Source organism: Lipophrys pholis (assembly GCF_963383615.2).
Source record: "Lipophrys pholis genome assembly, chromosome: 4".
In the NCBI taxonomy this organism is placed as follows: domain Eukaryota; kingdom Metazoa; phylum Chordata; class Actinopteri; order Blenniiformes; family Blenniidae; genus Lipophrys; species Lipophrys pholis.
This window is the reverse complement of record NC_137637.1, coordinates 26,863,702-26,874,102: the sequence shown is the minus strand read 5'-3', so window position 1 is coordinate 26,874,102 and position 10,401 is coordinate 26,863,702. Positions and strand designations below refer to the sequence as shown.

General features: G+C 42.4%; 1 protein-coding gene across 1 annotated transcript; it reads left to right on the top strand.

The window, feature by feature from the left end:
• Positions 1 to 3,505: 3,505 nt before the first annotated feature.
• Positions 3,506 to 9,428, top strand: tgm5l (transglutaminase 5, like). Its single transcript, XM_080460701.1, has 14 exons — positions 3,506 to 3,547; positions 3,676 to 3,858; positions 3,963 to 4,196; positions 4,551 to 4,669; positions 5,262 to 5,390; positions 5,758 to 5,935; positions 6,461 to 6,596; positions 6,728 to 6,831; positions 6,945 to 7,184; positions 7,265 to 7,327; positions 7,420 to 7,629; positions 7,732 to 7,889; positions 8,182 to 8,318; positions 8,894 to 9,428. The coding sequence occupies exons 1-14, from the start codon at positions 3,541 to 3,543 to the stop codon at positions 9,045 to 9,047; spliced, it is 2,052 nt and encodes a 683-aa protein (XP_080316827.1). The 5' UTR covers positions 3,506 to 3,540; the 3' UTR covers positions 9,048 to 9,428.
• Positions 9,429 to 10,401: the final 973 nt, after the last annotated feature.

The window sequence follows — 10,401 nt, the reverse complement described above, 5'->3', positions numbered from 1 at the left end:
AATAGTATCTCTTGATGTACCATCACTAAAACCTAGAATGAGATTGTGTGGCAACTGTTTAGTTGTAACTCTGAGGTTTTATTCTTTGTTGCTTCAAATCAGAGCTTTTGATTTGACTGTAACTCACATTTTGTGTGTGTGTGTGTGTGTGTGTGTGTGTGTGTGTGTGTGTGTGTGTGTGTGTGGTAATGTATTGAGGATTCCCTCACGCAGCTGGATCTACTGTCGACTATCCCACACACACAAAAAAAATAAAAAATCGGATGTGCACGTCGGCATTTATGTCAACTAACGTTGTGAAAACATGTACAGTATGTAGTTAACGGTTGCTGACTGACATTCCGTCTCAAACCGGTTTCCTTTTTTTCCACTCGTGCTGAATCATCCAAAATGTTGCCTAATTTGTCACCCAGGGACCAGCATGTCCCCTGTCCCGCATGTTTGACGTGTCTACTGAATTACTCCCATGAGTTGAGTCATTGTTAGGCGTCCATGGAGACTGTAGAACATTAGATCATCATGTACCGTAGAACAGTATTGAGATGCGGTTGAGTTTTGGCAGAATCAGAGTCTTTATCAAATACATATATTACTAGATTCTAGTCCTGATGGAAAAGAATGACTATCTTTCCTTTTTTTTTTTTTTTTTTTGACTGGGAATTAATAGGTAAAATGATTCAGTCTGTATTTCTGGACATTTTTTATTTTTTTATTTTTTTAAGTTTATCCAGACATGATGGAGGATTTATAAAAAAAATTTGTTGTTGATATTCTAAATGGCCTTTAAGTAAACTGTTTGATCAGTTTCAACGCACTTCTCAGTCACATTCATACACTCCTGGCAATCATGCATAACTTTTTTTTTTTTCTCTCAAAACGATCTGAAGCAGCTGCAAGGAAAAGAGCATAATGTCTTTAGGATTGTTCCGTTTGTCGTGGGTGAATAGTTAGACCAAATCTTTTACCCATTTTCTTTTTTGTGTTGACATATTTAAGCATTTTTGTAAAAAAAAAAGTAACCGTCTGCTAGTTTCAAAGCCAAATTCATTCATGTGTAATTCTGATCATCACATATATTTCCTTTAAAGCTGTCATGCATTCTAGATTTTAACGCTTTAGAAGTCCATAAACTCACCTTTTTTTTTTTTTTTTTTTTTACTTTTGTCTTATATTTTAATTTTCAATATTAGGGAAATGTATATTTTATCTTATTGCACCAACGGTGTGAAGAGAAATTGTCATTTCAAATCTCTGCATCTAACTACGGAGGAGTTTTAGGGCCACTGAAGAAAAAAAAAATATTCAGAGGCTAAAAAAAACAAAAAAAAACTTTGTGGTCCCAGAAAAAGTCGAAAATCAAAGTCGAGATTTTTTTTTTTTTCACGGTGGAAAAAAAAAGTCCGTCCATCCACACGCCAGCGCGTGTGACTGCTTTCCTCAAAATGCATATCGGGAGGTTTAATGAAGTGATGAAAAGATGCTTCAGGACAGAATGGAGCTCATAAACACGGTGCAGTTATCATCAGGATCAGGACTAGAAGAGACAGAGCAGCCTGCTGCCTGGTTCCGTCGCGGAAGTTCGTCGAGTACGAAGGACAAAGGCACGGATCCCGGGCTGCTTGTTTAAATGTGTTCTTATTAATCGAGGAAATCCTGTGTAAAATCACATGTCCATAAGCAGTAAGCAACCCGATATAGTCCGAATTAAGGGATTTAATGTGAATTCACATCTACGGGCAAACGATGAGGGACGGATAGACGGTCTCTCCGTGAAAAAAAAAAAATCGCGACTTTGATTTTCGACTTTTTCTGGGGCCATGAAGGTTTTTTTTTTTTTAGCCTCCGAATTTTGTTTTTTTTCATTGGCCCTAAAACTCTTCCGTATCTAACATACCTTTTTGATGAACTGAAAAATAATGCTGACTTTGACTTTTTGATTTTAGCAGGTTCGAGTGCCGCTGCAGACGGTGAGCCCTTTGGGGTCCTGGAGTTTCCCCCCAAAACCGCAGCAGCTCACTGGTGATAGCATGTGCAGTGAAAAGTCATCTAACCAAACAAGGATGGTTAAACTTCAGACACAGTGACAATGACGCGTCAGAGGGATAAAGCGTCAACCCTTGTCATAACTTTGGGTCAGTATTCTTCAGAAATGCCTCCCACCCAAGGCATACCTGTCATTGTGAGGAAATGAATGCTCTCAACCTCAGGTATTGTTTGCGCAATAGACTTTCATTTGTTTTGGAGGCAAGCCCAAACAGAGAGAACACTATTTAGCCCCAGGGAAACCGCCCACGCTTCTATTCTGGGGGAAAAGTTACTGTGTCTCTTTCCAGCCTTTTCAAGGTTGTTCGCAGTGGAACAGGAGGTTTTGGTCGCGTGAGAAAAGAAAAAGAAAAGAAGGAAAAGGAAAAAGTACTTTCTGCTCAAGACGAGTGTATTTGCATAGCACAATTTGTACTCGAGGCCATTAAATGTCATTTGCATTGATATGAATGTAATGGCAATGAATATGCAGAAGTTAAATTTGAAAAAAAAAAGCAATATAATTTACAGAAAGTAAGAAAGAAAAGACGTTTCAATAGGTCAATTCAAGAGGAGCTCGTATTGTGAGGTCAGGTTTTATTTTATTGTCATGCATCTCATCTCAGTTTTTATCCAATGGAGATTAGGTTGGAGGATCATCCTGGTGACAGTCGATGAAGTGCCTGTGCATTCATTTTCTGTACTGCTTTCTTCCACTCGGGCGCGGCTGATGGTGGGTGAAGCCAGGGAGAGGTCACCATCCATCACCGGGAACAAACTGACACAAACACAAACCCACATCAACAGGCGATGGATTTGAACTCACCGGCCTCCATCGCATGGGATGTAACATCTCCAAGTGTGCAGAGGAAAGCCATGCATAGGGAGAACATTGAAACTCCCCACAGAAAGCCCCCCCCCCCACAACCCTAAAACCCGACACAGACTCAAACCAGTAACCTTCTCATGGAGAGGTGAGAGGGCAAACCACTACACCAACCATTTTAATTGTGAAACATAGAATGATGTCTAGCCACATCTTGATGTCACACCACATGATACTGATGTAAAAACCAAAAAAAAACTGTAATACCACTCATATTTGTGATAATTATAGGGTTTGCTTTTCGCTGGCGCCCACTAAAAATCACATCTTTTGTCTTGAAGCAGGATTCATGCTTCGTGAATGTTGTCGGGTCCAGGAGGCCACGCCCAGAGAACCAACGTAATGAACCTCATGTCTCACCTCTGATTCAAGTAGGTGAGTCTGATTGTTATCGCCGTGTTTGCGCACGAGTCTGTAGAAGTGCCACAGAAATTTGGAGGCGGGACATTCTCCTTGTGCTTTTCATTGGACCTCTCCTGAAAGCGTTCGAAAGCACTGAGAAACAAAGGAAAAAAGAAAAAAAAAAAACAGTTCAGAGAAATGCTTTCTGAGGGCGGGGCAATGGTTTATATAGAGGTAGAGAGTCACAGTATCCGCATTACAGTACAGCAGTGAACAAGAGACATTAACAAATGGAAGGTAAGAGTTGGCTGCAGGAATTCGAGTTCTGAATCAACTTTCCGTGGCGGGTTCTTTTTTGTGTGATCATTGAACGAATGTTACTCTTGCATGATCTCCATGTGCATATGTTCCGTTCCTCTCTGCAGACCTGAGTATAAAATATGTCAACCTGGAACACTCTGAAAACCTGGAGAGGCACCACACAGATGGCTTCAGCAACTCCGAAGCTCTGGTCCTGCGGCGAGGAGAGCCGTTCAGGATCAGCGTGCGGCTGGAGGGTCGACCCTTCAACCCCAAGACCGACGCCATCAGGATTAAAGTCACGCTGGGTATCTAAAGATTTTAATGCAGTTTAACAGAGTCATCTCTGTGACTAAACCATTTTTTATTATTATTTCTTTAATTAACCGTTTTCCCTCTTCTTCCTCCTCAGGACGCTTGTATGTGATCATGCCACTGACTTTCTCCAGAAAGCCTTCATCTTCCCACTGGAAGGCCTACGTCGACCCCGAGGGCTTCAATCCCCAGACGCCGTCCATCTACATCTGTTCTCCTGCCTCGGCCTCGGTGGGCTGCTACAGATTTCAGCTCTTCGTTTTCACCAAGAACAACGGGAGGAGCTGTGCAACGGGCAGATTCATCATGCTCTGCAACCCCTGGTGCACCGGTGAGTTCAGCACCAGCCAGTGGTCGTCAGATTTATCTTTTGAAGGTCAACAAGTAACTTAATGGGAGCCGTGCTTCTTGATATTAAGTGGCTGAATGAGTCACTAAATGACATAATACATTGACATAATGTCTGATGAGTTGTGCTTTAGTCACACACACACACACACACACACACACAGACAGTTTAATCGTGGAAAATGTCTAGCACAAGACCGTTGATAGAAAGACGTGTTCACTGAATGATTGGTTGTGATTTTAGAACCATTCTGCACATGTATTGGGATATTGATCAGAGTAGAGTAAAAACCCAAAATGAATGAACATTGAAATAAATAAGTTGTTTCTGTTGCAGAGGATGCGGTTTATATTCCATTTGAGGACCAGAGAGAAGAATACATCCAAAATGACTCGGGGCTGCTGTTCTTGGGGACGCCCATGAACCTGGTGTCCAGTCCGTGGTCTTTTGACCAGGTAAGAAAGTTAGAAAACCCACCGATGGATTATCTATAGAGGATCTGAGTGCATCTTTATATTTGGTATTTACTGGGCAGGTGGAAAAAATAAAAATAAAACAACTGAACATTATCACCATGATGCCATGCATATGGCTGTGTAGTCAATGCTGGTTTGCAAATGCTGGCCCTTTTTAGATTCTTACTATTGAAACTAAAGTTACAAAATGTTGATTAAAAAAAACAACAAATGACGATAAAAAGAAAGCAAAATAACACAAACGAAAGAAAAAAGGCAGGAATCTGAAAAAGCACAATGCGACTGGAAGTGGTATGGAAGAGTCAGTGAAGCTTCTTTCATTTTTAGTCATTGAGCTCGTCTCTTTAAAACCTTGTCAGTGTTTTAGAGGGTAATGTCTTCCAGAGCGCGCTACCGCTAAGAGTGAGCGTAAATGCAGGAAACATGTTGATATCTTGCGCCTCAGTCCTCAAATCTGACGTCGGATGAATGATGGTTGCATTCAGTGTTTATCAAGTGTTCTTCCAGAATTCATAATTGAGAAATCTCTCTCTATTCTTTTTGAATAATTTCTCTCTTTCTGCATTTCCAGTATGAGCCTGGTGTCCTGGAGACCTGCCTGAATCTGCTCCAAGTGAGCCCTCAGCACAAGCAGAATAGAAAAAAGGACTACTTGAGGCGAAACAACCCCATTTACATCGGCCGGGTCGTCTCAGCCATGGTGAGCGTCGACAATACTTGTCCATAGGCGTCAAGAAGGGGGAACCCATGTCTACCTCTGTGCTTTCTCACCGCCAGCGTGTGTTTTTGTTTTTTATTTTTATTTTCTATGACAACCTGAGCATCATCGCTGCTCATTAAAACAAGTCACAGCTTGAATTGAAACACGCTGTCCCGCCGACGTTAAAGATAAAAGGCGTTCTGCCAGGAGGTTTTCTAAAGACATTATAATTATGGATATAAAAAAAGAATTCAACCGGAGTAGTTATTAGGTTGGCACTGTGAATCAAAACTAATTACTGACGATGCACACTGCCTGAACATGCTTCCCCTAGCAATCGGAATTTATTCTGTTTGTTTTTGTGCAGATCAACAGTGAGGACGACCGAGGCGTGCTGAAAGGGAACTGGTCAAAGGACTTCAAGGAGGGGGTGAATCCCTCCATGTGGACGGGGAGCGGGGACATCCTGCAGCAGTGGGCTCAGTCCAATTACAGCCCGGTCAAGTACGGGCAGTGCTGGGTGTTTGCAGCTGTCATGTGCACAGGTATGTATATATATACATATATATATATATATGTGTATACAGCCAAACCTTAGAAAAATAAGATAACTCACAAAGCAAGCAGGATTGAACTCCTGACTTCACCGTGAGCTGAATTCAATGAGACGTGGAATGAAAATCTGCGCTCGACCTGTTCAAAGTATTCATTCAGTATTCAGTTGCATGCATTCAGTTTTTGAATTTAATTTTTTTTTTTCTTAATGAATTTCCCTAAAGTCAAAGCTGGGTTCTATTCTGTTAAAAAAACAAAAAACATGTTGAGTACAGAAATGCAATTCAACAAGTTTGAATAATAAATCATGTCTGGTGATATTATTATGATTCTAAAAGCAGCAAATGAAACTATGTGGCGCCTACGTCACCGCTTACAACCCCACAGTGCCAAACGCTTTTTAATAATACGTCAGAGTCATTGACGACCTCTCTGCTCATTAAAACACCGTGTCACTTTTTCCAAGACACAACGTTCAGACTCAGCATCTGAGTTGTCCTCATTATGTCTTCCAGTCATGAGAGTTCTTGGCATTCCTTGTCGCGTCGTCACAAACTTCAACTCCGCTCACGACACCAATGACAACCTGGTGATTGAGGAGTTCTACAGTGAAACAGGACAGAAGCTGAAGCAGGGAGGCGACAGCATATGGTGAGCAGAGATTCAATCATTTTTATATGACAACTACAGTTTTGTTTTGTTATTTTTGTTTTATTCATTTTAAACGAAATCACAGTTTTTTTATTTTTAAATGTGAGTTTTATTTAAAATTTGTTCAACAGGAACTTCCATGTGTGGGTGGAGTGCTGGATGGATCGCAGTGATCTGGGACCAGAAATGAATGGCTGGCAGATTCTCGACCCAACCCCCCAACAGAGGAGTGGAGGTGTGCAGGAAACTTTCAAAATGTGTTGCGAGTTTCATTTCGTCCTTTTATTCGATCCATCTCTGAACTCACCCACGTCGGCATTTTCTTTCCTCATCCCTCCATCGTCTCAGGAGTGTTCTGCTGTGGCCCGGCTCCTGTCAAAGCCATCAAGAATCGACGCGTCGACATGGTTTACGACACCCGATTTGTCTACGCCGAGGTGAACGCAGACGTCCACAAGTTCGTCATGAGCAAGGGCCGCGTGCTCAGCGTCAGCAAAGACACAGAGAGAGTTGGATCTCTGATCTGCACCAAAGCGGTCGGATTTCCCAGACCACAGAACATCACGGGAGACTACAAATTAATCAAAAGTATGATCCCTCAAAACATAAACAATGCAATAACAAAGTGCTCCCTCTAAACGTTGCGTTTCTTTCCACCCAAAAAAAAGGCCCGACTTCAACACTTTCATCGAGAAGCTCGTCCAGCACAGACAGCTCAACATTGAGAAATGGTAAATTCAACGTTTTGATTCGATTAATCGGAGAGTTGGCTCAGTTGGTTAAACACATCTAACCCGCTGGCTTCTCCATGTTGATTCGACAGGGTCGTCCAGGGGAGTGTTTGTGTCCCTGTCCCTGGATAAATCTCCTGTTGCCGGGGAGCCGGTCCGCTTCATGGTGCAAGTCATCAACAAGCACAGAGTGGCCAAGTCCATGAAGGTGCATTTCAATGCTCAGGCGAAGGAATACAACCACAGCCCTTCAGAAACGTTCTGGGAATTACACGGCGTCATTCACCTGGCACCCATGGAAGGTGAATTAACATTTCTCATCTAGAATGTAACATCTTTCCCCTCTGACTAGAGTTGATAATGAACTTCTCCTTCTTCTTCTTCTTCTTCTTCTCTCTTTTCAGTCAAAGTGTTGCAGCAGCAGATTCTCCCCACTCAGTATGAAGACGTGGTGGGAGACGACTTGATCAACCTCGCCGTTGTCCTGGAGGACACTTCCAGTCAGGAGCGAGTCCTCGCTTCAGAGGAGTTCAACATTGCCAGCCCACAGCTCATCATACAGGTACTTTAACATCACGCATTTTGTCTCGCTGGACTCATTCTTACCAATCCAGTGAATGAATCACCAAAATGCTCAGCTAAAAGACTAAAATAGAAATGTATTAAAACAGTGTATAAAAAGTGATTGTAACCCACAAAAATAGTTGACTTCAGTTAAGCTTGAATGAAATCATCCTGCACGTATCTGCTGTGTGGAGTAGATGGAGAACTCGTGACATCTGTTCACTGTAATGCTGTTTCTAAGGGCGATTTAAGTCGATGTATGAGACTCACTGCAGCGTTTTTCCCTCCAGATTGATGAAGACAACGCCATAGTGGCAAACAGTAAGCAGTCAGCCGTTGTGTCCTTCACCAACACGTTCTCACGCCCAGTGAGTGGGGTCCTGACTGTGGCTGGGGCCGGGCTCATGCAAGGGAAGGTGCACTACAGGTACGAACATTGTGGTTTTTTTTCTTTTGGCATCAGTTCATTGTGCTCATACGTTTTCGTGTCACCCGCGTCACGTTCGCAATGGATGTTCGACTGGCTTCGAATATGAAAGAGCAGAGGAGTGTCTCTGAACAGCAGGTTACAGGAGTGTCTGGTGAAAGAATTTAGGCTCGTCACTGTTGTTATCTTGCTTTGTTCTGCTTATGTTTGTGTTGTGCGCCGCACTGCATCTTTAACGTTTGTGATGCACTTTTTGTTTTGTTTGTTTTGTTTTTATAAAGTTTTTTATTTTTTTTTGCTCTTAGTATTTACCTTTAATGGGATCACTTTTGATTGCCTTGATGCATACAAATGAAACAAAGTTGCCATGCCTTGCTTGACTTTTAAACTGGCGTGCCAAGGCCAACGTTCCACTGTCACATGCCAAAAGTAGACTCGTAATTATTTCCAGGCACTGAGTTGTTATTCAATGCAGCTTGATCATAACAGTTTTTACTTCCCTGAGAAAACAGAAATATTCCAGCAGTTACATTCTTGTTACATTGTTTTATGTTTGTTTTTTTGTCCGTCTGCAGGATGCCTCCCCTGCGTCCAGGCGGAAGAGTGGAGCAGCGCATCACCTTCACCCCCAGCAAGGTGGGAGTGAGGATGCTGCAGGCCAGCCTGTCACTCTCCAACACAAACATCAATGTCAGAGGCTTCAAGATGATTTCTGTCCAGAGAGAATAGCTCCTGCAGCCATTTTCACATGCACTGTTGTGTTTTATATGAATGTTATTTATTGATCTATTTATGTTATTTATATATATGTATATATTTTCTTTTTTAAGATTTTAATAAATAAATATTGCTGCCCGTAATAATTATGATTATATGAGAGAAAAAGGATTGGAAATTGCATTCCACCAACTTTACAGGAGGAGCCAAACATAAAATGACTGGTTCCGTGTTAATGATCTGTTTATAGATATTCATGTATGCACATAGAGTATAGATATATTTATTTTATGTAAAAATGTCAATTCTATTTTTCTAAGTCGCAAAAATCGCTTTTTAAATTAACTGTTGTATTTCCTGCTATGTTTCAAAAATAAATTCAAATGTCAGCCAGCATATGTGTACTGCTCTCTCTATAGCCGTGGGGAGGGAGGGTATGGTATGGCAAAGCGCACCCAGGCCCAACTCTGTCGCGCGGCCCCGACATAGACAGGACAGTTCAAATGTAGGCGGGGCTGTGAATGACTCCGGTATGTGTCGCGTGAAGAACGCGGAAGCGGCCGGCGGTGGATGGCTGCCTGAGTAAAAGCCTTAAGTTTCCTTTCTTCGTGATACAGCTTAGGCCCAACGTTTCACGTGACAACACCTAATCCGTTAAAACAAAGTAGTGTGATTAGGCTGCAGCAGCGGACACACTGACAACGATGTGTAGTTAGTACGCCGGGCCACTGTAGGGCGCTGTTGCTTGATTTAGCAATGAAACCACACAGACATGTGTGCAGAGAACAATACGCTATAAACGTGAAGAAAATGGAGAGAATCCGACGTTCGTATGGACCGATGACGCATCGGATGCCATCAGGGGTGAGTCTCAACTATGTAACTAGTGATATGGACGATTAAACTAGAATAAGGTCGTGAGTCACACCACTACGGTCCGCCATGTTGGTTTACAACTGGATGAGCAGAAGGAAGTCGAGGGAGGGGGAGGGATGTGCGCATGCGCAGTAAGAAGGTTCCTATAACTTTACGGATATAACTTTAATATCCGTGAAGTTACAATATGTATGTGTTGTCGTGTAAACGGGGCCTAGATTTATGTGAACAGCGGCACCCAGCTCCTGCTGAAATCGCCTCTCCTGCTATTGAGAGGAGCGTCTGCACCTCCTTGAAAGACCACAGTGCTGTACAGCACTGACATTTCAATAAACCGAATTAACAAAACAACCAGTGTGCGCAAAGCGGCTTATGTAAACAACAACGGGAGCATTTACAGCTGATGAAATATTTATATATTGCCTGCAAGTCGAGAGTGACGATGGTCACTACCAGATGGCTGCGTTGTCGCTCCTCCTTATGGGACCCC